This window comes from Ahaetulla prasina, chromosome 8 (assembly GCF_028640845.1).
Source record: "Ahaetulla prasina isolate Xishuangbanna chromosome 8, ASM2864084v1, whole genome shotgun sequence".
In the NCBI taxonomy this organism is placed as follows: Eukaryota; Metazoa; Chordata; class Lepidosauria; order Squamata; family Colubridae; genus Ahaetulla; species Ahaetulla prasina.
Window position 1 is genome coordinate 71,855,852 of NC_080546.1, and position 15,630 is coordinate 71,871,481.

At 38.4% G+C, this 15,630-nt stretch overlaps 1 protein-coding gene across 1 annotated transcript in view; it reads right to left on the reverse strand.

The window, feature by feature from the left end:
* Positions 1 to 15,630, reverse strand: part of FSTL5 (follistatin like 5) — a 473,869-nt gene that overhangs the window by 73,996 nt on the left and 384,243 nt on the right. Inside the window, exons 9-10 of the mRNA XM_058193148.1 lie at positions 4,562 to 4,723; positions 3,395 to 3,529 (exon numbers count right to left, since the gene is read on the reverse strand). Coding sequence (XP_058049131.1) covers positions 3,395 to 3,529; positions 4,562 to 4,723 — 297 coding nt within the window. The remainder of the gene's footprint in view (positions 1 to 3,394; positions 3,530 to 4,561; positions 4,724 to 15,630) is intronic.

Below are 15,630 nucleotides of genomic sequence, written 5' to 3' on the forward strand. Positions count from 1 at the left end.
TTCAAACTTTACAAATAATTGCCACTTTATTAGATTAACACAATTTGTATGTTAAAATACAGAATAACAGAGTTGTAGATCATCTAGTCCAATTATTATATTATTAATATTTTATATTTTAATATTAAATTGGATTGGATTATCATTTCACTAGGAAGATTTTCTGAAATCAAGTGATTTACACAAGATATATGTTCTAGAATGGAAGTCATAATTACTTAGATTAAATTGAGATTAAAGTCACATTAAACACGCATTTTGTTCTGAAACTAAGGCTCCTATAGTTTGGTGCTTACCAAGAAATCTTTTTTATCATTAATTATTATGTGTTTAAATCTCAAGTTATGCTATGATTGTACACACATACACATATTCAGACTTCTAGGAAACACTGTATGTTAATCTCCCAATAGGCGATTCTACAGTATATTATTATGCCTAAAAAGGCTACTCTCAATTTTAAATGCAACTTTAATATAAGTGTTTCAAAGATTTGTTTCATGTTAATAGATTCAATTGTTGAAGAAATCAAAAGGATAAGAAATTGAAGTTTTGTATCTTTCACTTCAGCAAACTTGAATGAAAAAATACCGTGAGAACCTTTATCATAGTCAGTAAAGCTAGTTTTCCCATGGCTCACTTTAATAGCACAATGAACGATATCTGTACTTCAAACGAACATTTCCAGGACTCTGATAAGAATGTGTGTGAGATTAGCACTTCATATTGGGAAAACTTTTACTTTAGTACATTCTGTAGAAAGAAAACATTTCAAAGCTTTTAAACCATAAAGATCATGTACTTAACATGCATTCATTTGTCAAGCAAAGTGACAACCATATAATTACAGCCAGTTTTTTAGAAAGGGCCTTCTAGTAGTGGCAGGACCCTTAGAATTGTGATATACAAATATATTAGAGATTTGTAAAGCAAGCCAAGTATCAGAGCTGATGGATCCTCAAGTACATTGGGGAACTTTACAATTGTCCAAAACTGCTAATGAGAAACCTATATTATTGTTTTTACATTGGCCACTGAGTGTGTGTGTGAGATGGGCAATGATATAAGTTAATGCCCCCCAGTTTATTTGGCATCAGGGATTGGTTTCGTGAAAAATAATTTTTCCATGGACTGGAAGGGGGAATGGTTTAGGTTTTGCTAGCCTGCTGCTAACCTCCAACTATGCAGCCCTGTTCCTAAGAGGCTGCGGACCAGTACTAGTCTGTGGTCCAGGGTGGGGGACCCCTAAGTCAATTAAATAAATAAAATAAAAACAACCCTATGATTATTAACAGTTTTTTTTTAAAAAATGTAATAATTCAAGAAGGCTATAAATCAATACATTTTAATCTCAAAGAGACCGAAAAGTTATTCTTCATTTATATGGCAACTAATTAATTCTACAATTATCTGTACATGATCCATTTCTTTAAGTTGCTGACAATAGCAATAAGTGGATTTATAGTTTATCTTGAGTTAGTACTATGAGATATTGCCATTTTACACAGGGAAAATGTTGCATCTATGAAATCTCTGTGCTTAGAATATGACTTTGCCTTGTCCGTTCTACCTAAACAGAGAAAAGACAAATACTTACGTAAATGTAAGTAGGAAGTGGGCACTTGTCTCATATTATGTCTTATCATAAATCCTCCACAAAAGATAACATCTTTGGAAGAAGCTTACCATTCTTATGATATTTTAAATTTATTTCATTCTGATTTTAATGGACTTTTGCAATAGAGAGTACCAGATTCTGTATATACAGATTTAAGAGTTCAGATTTAGGTGTGATTTGGTCTGGTGAACACAAACTTGCCTCTTTCCTAATTTTCACAGAGAGACAATTTTAATGGTTCTTCAATTGTCCTCCCACTCCTATAACACTGAACCAATTCAACAGGCTCTCCAACCCTCTTTACAAGGTGTGGAAGGTCAATGAAGCTGCTTGGAACAGGCAGTAAAACTTTGAATCTGTTAGATCCAATGCTCATGACAGCATTTGGATACAACAAACTGGCTGTGTTAACTGCCAGGCTAGATGACAATTACTTAATTTAGGGTAGGACCAGGCAAGTTATAGTTGAGACTATTTGCAGGTACCAACATCATTACTTAGTGGCTCCCACTGTTTGCATCACTATAAATTTTCAATCTTTTAAAACCCTAAAACACCATGGCTCTGACTACCACTAGTAATAGCATCAGCAGCAACAACAATACACAATTACTGAGACCCAGTCAATTCTAATCAAGATGATGTAATTATTAGAACACGATTATTGAATAAGAACTTTAAGAATTTTGTTTTGATTATTGGTGAAGGGTTTCAGAAAATCATGTTATCATTTGTTAAGGGAAAACAATGTATTTTTATGCTATTGCATACCTTAGAATAATCTAATTCACCTGTTAAGAGAATTATGTTTATATAAGTGGGAACACAGAATCAATCATGGCTGATTATAAAAAGTTAAGCCGAGTCAGGTGTGGTTAAAGTATAGGTGGAAAGCCATGAAGATATCTCAGTTTCATAGTTTATATTGGGAACTTGAAAAATACCCTGGAAGGCAACAGTGGCCATATCTTCTTTATAGTAGCTAAAAAAATAACATGAGTGCCACCAATAGTTAAATTAAATCCGCTGAGGGAACTTTACTTTTAAAATTCTCTGTAGAATCAGTTGGAATGAGTTTAAACCTTTGACACAGCTGGAATATATCGTATATTTACAATAAATTAGACATTCTGTCATCTGAGTTAGCAAAAACACTGCAAATAAGCAACTGAGACAATTGGTATGATTAATAGCCATGATTTAGCAAATGGCCCCTTCATTCAATAATACTTTTCAGATTTACAATCTGTATTTTAATCATTTGTCATAAAAGTTTGTAATGTGTTTGACATCTACTAACAAACAAATAAGAAATATAAAAAACTGAAATTCACAGACTAAATTTCATTTAATAAATTCTCTCGGGAACTAAAATATTGTGATAGAAAATATAATATTATCAGGTCTGAGTTTTATAATAAGAATCATCTACAGGAAAGCTCTTACAGCTAATTTATTGTGTATATCCTGGTGATACTTCAAATTAGTTTCATATATGGATACGGAATGTGCTTCAGAGATGGGTGAGAGAAATCAGTGCTCCTATCTTTTATGGCTTATATATATTGAATTACTTATCAATTTAGACTTTGATTTGTAATAATATTGACTTTCTGTTATATTATTAATTTATAACAGTGAGGACCACTGAAAGGCAAGCTTCTTAAATATTTCTTTCTGAATCAAACAAACAGAACATACAAAATAATCTTCTGAAATGATGTATATTGTCATATATCCTTTCTTGTATATGACATGAAAAAGAATATTACATACGGGTTTTCCGTGCAGAATCCTCTACAAAAAGGGAAGAAATATCTTCATCAACTCCTGCTTCATTCTTTGCAATACAAGTGTATGCTCCTGTATCTTCATAACGTACATTGCTAATGTGGACTTCACTGCCATTTGCTGTACAGAGAATTAAAAATATAAATATACATGAGTTATTATTTTACTCATATTACTGGGATTATAAAATTAAGTATATGGTGGGTTTTTTTTGCATAATAGCAATAGCACTTAGACTTACATACTGCTTCAGAGTGCTTTCCAGCCCTCTCTAAGCAGTTTACAGAGTCAGCATATTGTCCCAACAATCTGGATCCTCATTTTACTGACCTTGGAAGGATGGAAGACTGAGTCAACCTTGAGCGGGTGAGAATCAAACTGATGAACTTCTGGCAGCCGGCAGTCAGCAGAATTAGCTGCAGTACTGCATTCTAACCACTGTAGCACCACATCTCTAATCTAACCCATTTATATTGTTTGTTCTTTCTTATAAAGGTAGAACTCATTTAACAATTGGGACTGATAACTCCATCACTAAGCAACACAATCATAAAATGATATATTACAACTTATTATAACAATCCATCATTTTCAGATGCAGTCATTAAGCTAATCACCATGGGTCGTTCAGCATAAAGCTACCTACCACAACTTGTGTCTACCTTCCAGTCTCCCCATTGACTTTGCTTATCAGAAGCCAGTTTTAAAACTTCAAATGGATTGTAAATGCACACTGGTTGCCAAAGATCTGGATTATGATCTTGTGACTGTGAGCATTCTATGATAGCCAAAATCTTGGAGACTGGTTGTACCTCTCCTTTTTTAGCACATGGTAAGTTTCAATGATTACTGAACAAGTGCTTACTAAGAGAGGATTACTGTATTTTATTTTGAATAATATAAACTATGCCCACAATATGTGGTTTGTTAGTGAAAATTCACTTTCTCCTACTATTAGAATTTGGGAATAAAAATATGCTATACTATATAAATCCCAACATGCATATTTCAAAATAATTTAATGTAACATCCCATTTTGACCCTCTGCGCATGCGTGGAGGAAGTGTGCACGCTCACATTTGCGAACTGGTAGCAAAGGTAAATCTTTTTGAAAATAACAAATCATGTTAATAAAAAAAGATGCTTCTTTACCTTGAAGAGTTAGCTGTTTGGATAACTTTGGAGTTATATCAATTCCATTCTTCAACCAACCAAGCACTGGATTGGGAATACCCTCAGCATGACATCGAAGACTAGCTGTCACTCCTGGCTCCCTAGCTTGACTTTCAGGAAAGACTCTTATGACGGGTGGAACTGTATAAGAAAAAAAAAGTACATCAAATGCAAAGATTATGAATAGAAATAGAAATATTTACTACAATAATCTATGACAAGAACCATATTCATATATTATGTCAAAGAAAAGAACAATGGAATATGATAACGCTCACACAGAGAGGGTCTTCTCAGGGTGCCATCCGCCAGGCAATGTCGGCTGGCGGCCCCCAGGGGAAGATCCTTCTCTGTGGGGGCCCCTACTCTTTGGAATGAACTTCCCCCTGGTTTACGTCAAATACCTGACCTTCGGACCTTTCGCCGCGAACTGAAAACATATCTGTTTGTTCGCGCGGGGCTTTCTTAAATTGTCTAGATTTCAAATTTTAAATTTTATTTAAGTCTTAAATTGGGGTTTTTTAGATTTTTAACCATTTTAATTTCGGCCACACTGTATAATAAGTTTTTTTAATTTACTTTTAATTGTACATTGTTTTTTTTTTTACCTTGGCTGTACACCGCCCTGAGTCCTTCGGGAGAAGGGCAGTTTATAAATCTAATAAAATAATAATAATAATAATAATAATAATAATAATAATAATAATAATAATAATAATAATAATAATAACTAACCCTACAGAGCTCTTTCAAACAATCAGATATATGATTTTTAGGTTTGCAAATAAGTCTTGATTTGATTCAGATCAGAGATCCATGACTCAAGATTTTGATGGAGAGGCAAACTTTCTTGAGCTGAGTTCAGATTGGGAAAAGTCATTCTTTGAATATAAATAGCTGTGTACTGCAGTTACTTCATTTTGGGAGAGAATCTGGTAAAAAGAGCAATGCATATTTATGACAGTTTCAGTTAAATATATCTAAAAGATTCCTATCAGTATTTTTAATACATAAACCCTATATCTGATAGGGAGAGCTAACAAAAACAAGGGAGAAATAACACAGCAGTCCTCAAATTATTCAGGAGGGAGCCTAACTTGTGCTCAATTGGTGTAGGAAATTTCTTACTACTACTTTACAAAACTGTTTTACAAATAAGAATTTACTTCTCCTTTTATGACTTTAAGAATAACCACTGACATAACCCCTGTGGGCCAACGTGTTCTACTGTCTCTGTTTACTGATTGTTGAGCTTGGACATCCTCATCATTGGAACAAAATTTACTATTGACTCACTTTTATGTAATATGGAGCTTTGTGGCTCTAGTAACTGGCTTTTGGTGACATGGGAGTTAATGTAGATTACACTTTCAGCAACAAAGTTGTTGTTTAGCTAATTAGCAGAAGCAAGGAAGCAGGCCAGCATAATGAGATGGCACTGATGAGATAGCATGTAGAAAGTGGTACTTTAGCTTTTTCCATCCCATTTTTGTATCTCCAAACCTGTTATCCATTCATTTATATTTCATACCTGCCTCAATCATGCAGAATTTAAAAGCACAATTACATCATAAATTAGCGATCAGTCCATAATCTTAGTGTTGACAATTGCAAACACCCAGTTTGCAGGGAGAGTATAGAAATATAACAAATCATTAGAATACTGCTCAAGAGACATTGAAATTTACTACAGGGACGTGCTGAGGAGTTTAACGGTTATCTATACGATAAAATCGTTCAGCTTCGGGACGGGTTGGACCAAGATTGCGGTGACTCAGGTGAGGCGTCCGAGGGTGGTCTTGGTGACATTGTCTGGGATGAGTTTGACCCTGTGGCTCCCGAGGACATGGACAGGTTGTTGGGTAGACTGAATGCCACCACGTGTTTACTGGACCCGTGCCCCTCCTGGCTGGTGCTGGCCACTCAGGAGGTGACACGAGGCTGGCTCCAGGCGATTACGATCGCTTCTTTGGTGGAGGGCATCTTTCCGGCCGCCTTGAAAGAGGCGGTGGTGAGACCCCTCCTTAAGAAGCCTTCCCTGGACCCGGCTGTTTTAGGTAATTATCGTCCGGTCTCAACCTTCGCGGCGAAGGTTGTAGAAATATGGTGGCATATCAGTTTCCCCTGCACCTGGATGAAACTGTCTATCTAGACCCGTTCCAGTCCGGTTTCCGGCCGGTTACAGCACAGAGGCGGCTTTGGTCGCGTTGGTGGATGATCTCTGGAGGGCCAGGGATAGGGGTTGTTCCTCTGCCCTGGTCCTATTAGACCTCTCAGCGGCTTTCGATACCATCGACCATGGTATCCTGCTGCGCTGGCTGGAGGGATTGGGAGTGGGAGGCACCGTTTATCGGTGGTTCTCCTCCTATCTCTCCGACCGGTCGCAGTCGGTGTTGACAGGGGCAGAGGTTGACCCGGCGCCTCACTTGTGGGGTGCCGCGGGGTCGATCCTCTCGCCTTCTGTTCAACATCTACATGAAGCCGCTGGGTGAGATCATCAGTGGTTTCGGTGAGGTATCAGCTGTATGCGGATGACACCCAGCTGTACCTTTCACGCGGACCACCCCAACGAAGCTATCGAAGTGCTGTCCGGTGTCTGGAGGCTGTACGGGTCTGGATGGGGAGAAACAGGCTCAAGCTCAATCCCTCCAAGACAGAGTGGCTGTGGATGCGGCATCCCGGTACAGTCAGCTAAATCCGGCTGACCATCGGTGGCGAGTCATTGGCCCCGATGGAGGGTGCGCAACTTAGCGTCCTCCTGGATGAGCGGCTGTCTTTGGAAGATCATTTGGCCGTCTCCAGGAGAGCGTTTACCAGGTTCGCCTGGTGCGCCAGTTCGCCTTTCTGGACCGGGATGCCCTGTGCACAGTCACTCACGCCTCGTGACGTCTCGCCTGGATTACTGCAATGCTCTCTACATGGGGCTCCCCTTGAAGGGCATCCGGAGGCTGCAGTTAGTCAGAATGCGGCTGCGGGTGATAGAGGAGCCCTCGTGGCTCCCGTATAACACCATCCTGCGCAGACTGCACTGGCTACCTGTGGCCTTCGGGTGCGCTTCAAGGTTTTGGTGACCACCTTTAAAGCGCTCCATGGCATAGGGCGGGTTATCTGGGACCGCCTACTGCTACCGAATACCTCTCACCGACCCGTGCGCTCTCACAGAGGGACTCCTCAGGGTGCCGTCAGCGAGGCAATGTCGTCTGGCGGCGCCCAGGGAAGGGCCTTCTCTGTGGGGCTCCCACCCTCTGGAATGAACTGCCCCAGGACTTCGTCAGCTTCGGACCTTGGACCTTCCGCATGAGCTTAAAACATACCTATTTAACTGCAGGACTGAGTTAGTTTTTAGTTTGTGGGTTTTAACTTGGGTTTTAATTTTTTATATTTTTAATTATTAGGCTTTTGAATAAGTTTTTTAATTGTTTTTAGAATTGTATTTATTGCTTTTAAATGCCTGTAAACCGCCCTGAGTCCTTTGGGAGATAGGGCGGTATATAAATATAAACAATAAATAAATAAATAAATAAATAAATAAATAATAATATAGCATTTACTATAGATAAATACTCCCACAGTAATTAAAGACACTGAGGGGATTAAGGATTGGACAAATTTGGATACACTGTTAACAGGTTCAAAATAAGCATTGATTAGAAAAGGTTGTAACCATAATTTTAAAACAGGGGAAAAAAATCAGTTTTGCAAATGAGAGGTCAGACCATAATGTAAAACGGAAGGGTTCATAGTTTAAACCCAAAGCAATATTATACCTGGGAAAGAAGCAATTTTATAAACTAAAGAAACCTGAAAGGAAAACACCTAGATAAAGAGACTTAAAACCTATTATCAGTCTTAAAACCCAAACCTCTAAAGATTGAAAGCAAAGAAAGACTGATACATAAAGATAAAAAAAGTCCCTGTGGCTTTTATTTCACTACTTGTTGCTGACTATAGGGACGACTCTGCGTTTCAAGGCCATTGAGCCAGCATTGTCCAAAGACATTTCTGCAGTCATGTGGCTAGCATGATGTCACAGAACACTGTTACCTTCCTATCAAAGTGGTACCTATTTATCTACTCACATTTGCATGCATTGCAACTGCTAGGTTGGCAGGAGCTGGCGCGACAATAGGAGCTCATCCCATTGCATGGCACTTGAGTCTCCAACCTAGGCTGCTGGCTTTGCAGCTGACAAGTCCAGTGTCTTAACTGTGGACCACTGCACAACCACAAAACATATGGTGAGATGGAGTTGACAAGGATATGCTTAAAGTGCTCTTCAGTTTAGAATTTCACACAATTCCAGTGTGTTAATTTAGATAAATCTAGTCTCAGGAAAAAGCCACAGAAAGCTTACTTTCAAATGAATACTCTCTTAAATAGCAGAAAGTACACCAAATATTTGAGTCTACAGTTTGCCATAGATATGTATATAAATGTATACCCATAATGCTATTTTCTTTCCTGGTAAGCTTCATGAAATGGGCAGAAAAAGAAAAACTAGGAGAAAATAAATAAATAAAAAAGATCTTATACTTAGTATTATTAATTATATTTCTCATTATTCTTTTTAATTCTTGAAATTTTTACATTATTCTATCACAGGCATACTCTGATTAATCATAGGCATAATCATTAATATATGTGTAGGTGTGTGTGTTTATGAATGCATATTCTTGAAACTACTAACCTCTCTCTTTTAAAGATTTATCAATTCCTTCAAGTCATGGTTGTTGGTCTTCTGTTTCCTATGACAGGGGTCTCCAACCTTGGCAACTTTAAGCCTGGAGGACTTCAACTCCCAGAATTCCCCAGCCAGAAAAGCTGGGAGTTGAAGTCCTCCAGGCTTAAAGTTGCCAAGATTGGAGACCCCTGCCCTATGAGACCGTTCAATCTTGTTTTCTAAATTTGTTTTTCAATTCAATCGTGATTCAACAAATCGCTCCAACACACACTTTGGTAGTGGTCACTCATTACATTCATTTATCACCCAAGTGTTCATGACACTATCTCTTCTTGTTTTGCTATGTCTGATTTTTGATACATTAATTTTCAGATTTCTGTTTGTCATTGTTTAGCTACAACTTATCTGCACAAATATTTTGATTATCAGCTAACAACTTGGCATTATCTGCATGAACAGTACATATAGTACACAACAGTACACTCACAATCAAGACACCTCTAATACTGCCACAAGGATTCCTCATATATAAAATAATCAAGAGGATATCACACATTCTTGTCTGCTCAATGTTGATGCATTTAAGAACAAATCCATTTACTCACAAACAACTATATCATGTCATGTTTTTAAATATTTACCAACCAAAACATTCCATAATTTAAACATATTCTTTATTTCTTCTAAAGTAGCAAATACAGTTTAGAAATCTTTTCTTCTTTTTCATGTTCATACATTTCCTAATATCGGAACAAACAAAAATCTGAGTTTAGTACTCGCTGCATGGAATAAAGCAACTGTGCTTTTCCCAAAATTTGCTCTTTTTCACTTCCCAAACCATTCCCATCAGAACTCTGAAAACATCCCCATTATAGTTTTATCATTTACTTTTTCTGTATTTCACCATAGATAAAGAAATAAAAATGGCATTCTTCCACTGTTAGGCTGTAAACTACTGATTAGTTTTAAGATGGGCAACTATAGAAAAGTTTTAAGTAAATAAATAAATTCAGGTGCATATGCAGTCTTCATGCAGACATTTTAAAAAGTTGCACAGCAATTTCAAGCAAACCACACCCTTATTTCAATATTTCTCCAGAAATATCATCTATATTTGAAGTCTTACCTATTTCTATATTCTCACTGCATTTATGACTTTCTCTTCAGAATTTATTTTTTCTTGCTGAGTAATATTTATAGCTTTCATTGCAATTCTTTTCTTTGTCAAATCATTGTAATTCTATACAAGTGTGTTCTCTCTGTATATGTGTGTTTAGCTATACTGGATACATATGTATGTGTATATCGGATATATATGTATGTATATGTATGCATGTACTACACACACACACACACACACACACACACACACACACACCTTCATAATTCCACTTTTATTTAGTTTTGCTTACTTTCCTTTTTCCTCCATGTCCTTTATTCATTTATTTATTTTATTTATTTTATTTTATTTTATTTATTTGTCATAACAATATATACAAGCGTTACATAAAAGGTTATAAATATATGAACGTATATATGAGGAGAAATGAGGTACTAAAAACGTGTATATACATAGGGAAAGAAACAGTAGGACAGGAACGGTAGGCACGTTTGTGCTCTTATGCACGCCCCTTTAGAGTCCTCTTAGGAAAGTGGTGAGGTCAACCGTGGACAGTTTTTGAGTGAAACCTTTGAGGTTATGAGAAGAAACCACAGAGTCAGGTAATGCATTCCAAGTATATACAATTCTGTTACAGAAATCGTGTTTTCTGCAATCTAAACTGGAACGGTTGACATTGAGTTTGAACCTGTTTGTAGCTCTTGTGATATTGTTATTGAAACTAAAAAAGTCATTGACAGGAAGGACATTACAACGGATGATTTTATATGCTAAACCCAGATCCAGTCGAAGGCGACGAAGTTCCAAGTTTTCTAGACCCAAGATATCAAGTCTGGTGGAATAAGGTATTTTATTAGTTTCAGAGGAATGGAGAATTCTTCTCGTAAAATACCTTTGGACACGCTCAACTGTGTTGATGTCAGATATATGGTAAGGGTTCCAGACAGGAGAGCAGTAATCAAGAATTGGCCTAACAAATGTTTTATATGCTCTGGTCAGTAGCGTGGTGTTTTTTGAAAAGAAGCTACGTAAAATTAAGTTGACAACTCTTAGAGCCTTCTTAGCTATGTAGTTGCAGTGGGCTTTGGAACTTAAATCGTTAGATGTAAAACTCCAAGGTCTTTGACAGGGTGGGGTCATCTGCGAGGCAATGTCCATCAAGCATGTACTTTGTGATTGGGTTCTTTCTTCCAATGTGCAAGACTGAGCATTTACTGGTTGAAATTTGTAGTTGCCAAATTTTAGACCAGGCAGATAGATGATCAAGGTCCTTTTGAATTGTGGATGCATTGTCAGTGGTGTTGAAAAGTTTGACATCATCAGCAAAGAGAACACAGTTACTTGAAATATCAATACAAAGATCATTTATGTATATTATAAAGAGAGTAGGTCCAAGAACGCTGCCTTGAGGAACACCACTCTTGACAGGAACAGGATTTGAAAGAGCATTACCAATTTTAACTATTTGTTGTCTGTTTGACAAAAAAGCAGATATCCAGTGGTGTAAGGGTCCTGAAATGCCATAGGATTTTAATTTTAGGAGAAGTTTATCATGTACTACTGAGTCAAAAGCTTTGCAGAAGTCTATGTATATTGCATCTATTGATTTACCTAGATCAAGATTAGTAGTCCATAGGTTTTACAGTAGAGAAGTTGTAGATTGCATGATAATTTTTCCTGAAGCCAAATTGTTTATTTGAGAGAAGGTTGTGCATTTCTAAGTGTAAGGTAATGGATTGGTTGATGATGGATTCCATAACCTTGCAGGCGACGCAACATAGAGAGATAGGTCTATAATTATCAACTAAGCTGGGGTCGCCTTTTTTGAAAATTGGAATGACTGTGGCTAGCGACCAGAGACTGGGAAGGGAACTGGTTCTAAAGGCTATATTAAAGATTATACTTAGGGGTTCTGCTAGATTACTAGAGAGTTTTTTAAAAAAGTAAGCACAAAGACCATCAGGTCCAATGGATAGAGATGGCTTCAATTTACTTAGAGCTTTACCAACATTTTCTTCTGTAAAATCAACAATTGTTAAGTTGTCATGCTCATTGATTGTACAAATTTGGAATGTTGGATGAGTGCCATCACTGTTGACAAAAACTGATGCAAAGAATTTATTAAAGAGGTTTGCTCTAGATACTTCATCATTGTATTCATTGCCATCAGGATCTTTTAGAGGTGGCATGCGTCTAGAGTTTTTAAGCTTGTTGTTGACAAAATTATAGAAGGCACGATTGAATTTGTGCAGAAGATCCTCTTCTTGCTTGGTGTGGTAATTTGTGCATTCAGTTTTATTTGGTTGCATATAGTTCTGTAGCGTTTTTAAAATTAGCTACATAGCCCTTTTGTTTCTTTTCCAGAGGATCTTTTTAGATTGAAGCTTTTTATTGATATGGGTAGTTTGCTTTTCCTAATCTTGATGGTAGTTAGTGGTACATATAGTTCGATGACTCTGTTGATTTGAGTAGAAAAACTCTATAGTGGTCTTCAGCAGTTATACAGGTTGAGAACAGATTTTGCCAGTCTAGAAATGAAAGATCATTGTTTATAGAGTCATAATTGGCTTTTTTGAAGTTGTAAATGGGAATGCTATTGATATGATGGTTAAAGTCACAACGTATATTAAGATGGAAGTCAATCATGCAATGATCACTGTTGGAAAAGGGTTCTCTTATTTGTAGTCCATAAATGGTATTGTTATTGTTGCAGAAGATGAGGTCAAGGCAGTTGTTTAGTCTTGTATTATTGGTTACAAGTTGTTCAAGACCTAGGTTAGTAACAGCGTTGTATATTGTTGTGTGGATTGGATCAGTTGTACTTTCGTTAGTTATCCAGTTGATGAGAGGTAAATTTAGGTCACCCAGGAAGATGAGTGGATATGGGCAAGAGGCAGCCCAAGTTAGTAATGAGGTTAAAATATTAGCATGAGTAATATCGTAGTCGGGGGCTCTGTAGCATAGAATGAATCGAAGTGCGGTATTAGATGATAGATCACATACAATAGTTTCAGGAAGAGAAAGTTTGTGGGCAACTTGTATGTTTTTTAGATTAAGTGACTTTTTATAGAAAATAGCCACTCCACCACCTCTTCGGTTTTCACGATCTGAACGGTGAACTTGATATTCTTTGTTTAAAATGATGGAATCAGGGATGGAAGAGATTAGCCATGTTTCGCAAATAAATATAATGTCAAATTATTCCTCATGATTCACTCCTGACATTACAAAATAATGGTCTGTCTCATATTCAGAGCCTATCATCACCCTAATATCTTTCATAGATCTCAGGGTGAAGGGAAATTTGGAAGTTTGGCCTTCTGTCTTAAAGTTTATTTACACATCTGTGGGCACAGACAGACATACTAATGTATATACTTATTATGATCCTTTCACGTGGTTTTTAAATTCTATCTAATAGTGCAAGTATATAAATATTAGACAGCAATAGAAATAAAGGATTTTTTTTTATTCAAAAAGTTTTACAAAAAATTTTTCCCCCTTTCCCCCCAACCCCCCTCCCTTCACTAATACCCTTCCCCCTCCCCCCTGACTTCCCGGAACAAGCACAAGGTATAGTTAAAAATAAAACAAACATATGCTAAGAAAATTTTTCCCCAAAACTATTATACCAATTTTCCCTCTCTAGCTCTGACTTCCTCCTAACATAACCAAAATCTTTCAAAAAAAAAATAAAAAAATTAACAATTAACAGTAATAAAATATATAAATCAATAGAACAAATTAATCCTAAAGTATTTAAAACCAGCTAAAGCATAAAAATCCAATCCAATTCAGAGAATATCTCCCTTATAGCTTCTATAACCATATAATTTTTCCCCCAGGTCTTTCTTACATAAGATCTTTCGAGAATATTCTATTTAAAATTCAGTGCAACACATTATAAAATTTCAATACAGAAAATTACAATATCTATTCAACTTTAGTCCTTCCTCGTCAAAATCCAGTATAGATCCAAATATCTAGTCTTTTATGATAGATATAAAACATATAATCAACCCATTTCTTCCAGATCTTTCTCACATACCTGGATGAAGCATGTACTCACATTCCCCAGTACCTGGATGAAGCCGTCTATCTAGACCCGTTCCAGTCCGGCTTCCGGTCCGGGTACAGCACGGAGACAGCTTTGGTCGCGTTGGTGGATGACCTCTGGAGGGCCAGGGATAGGGGTTGTTCCTCTGCCCTGGTCCTGTTGGATCTTTCATCGGCTTTTGATACCATCGACCATGGTATCCTGCTGCGCCGGTTGGAGAGATTGGGAGTGGGAGGCACCGTTTATCGGTGGCTCTCCTCCTATCTCTCTGACCAGACGCAGACGGTGTTGACAGGGGGGCAGAGATCGACCGCGAGGCGCCTTACTTGTGGGGTGCCTCAGGGGTCGATTCTCTCGCCTCCTGTTCAACATCTACATGAAGCCGCCAGTGAGGTCATCAGTGGCTTCGGGGTGAGTTATCAGCTGTACGCTGATGACACTCAGCTGTACTTTTCCACCCTGGGCCACCCCAACGAAGCTGTTGAACTGCTGTCTCGTTGCCTGGAGGCCGTACGGGTCTGGATGGGGAGAAACAGACTCAAACTCAATCCATCCAAGACGGAGTGGCTGTGGATGCCGGCACCCCGGTACAGTCAGCTGCAACCGCAGCTGTCTGTTGGGGGCGAGTCACTGGCCCCAACAGAGAGGGTACGCAACTTGGGCGTTCTCCTGGATGGACGGCTGTCATTTGAAGATCATTTGGCGGCCGTCTCCAGGAGAGCCTTTTACCAGGTTCGCCTGGTCCGCCAGTTGCGTCCCTTTCTGGACCGGGATGCCTTATGCACGGTCACTCATGCTCTCGTCACTTCCCGCCTGGATTATTGCAATGCTCTCTACATGGCGCTACCCCTGAAGTGCACTCGGAGACTCCAGTTAGTCCAGAATGCAGCTGCGCAGGTGATCGAGGGAGCTCCTCGTTGCTCCCGGGTAACACCGCTCCTGCGCAGTTTGCACTGGCTACCTGTGGTCTTTCGGGTGCGCTTCAAGGTTTTGGTTACCACTTTTAAAGCGCTCCATGGCTTAGGGCCTGGGTACTTACGGGACCGCCTGCTGGTACCTTATGCCTCCCATCGACCCGTACGCTCTCACAGAGAGGGTCTCCTCAGGGTGCCGTCCGCCAAGCAATGCCAGCTGGCGGCCCCCAGGGGGAGGGCCTTCTCTGTTGGAGCACCTACGCTCTGGAACGACCT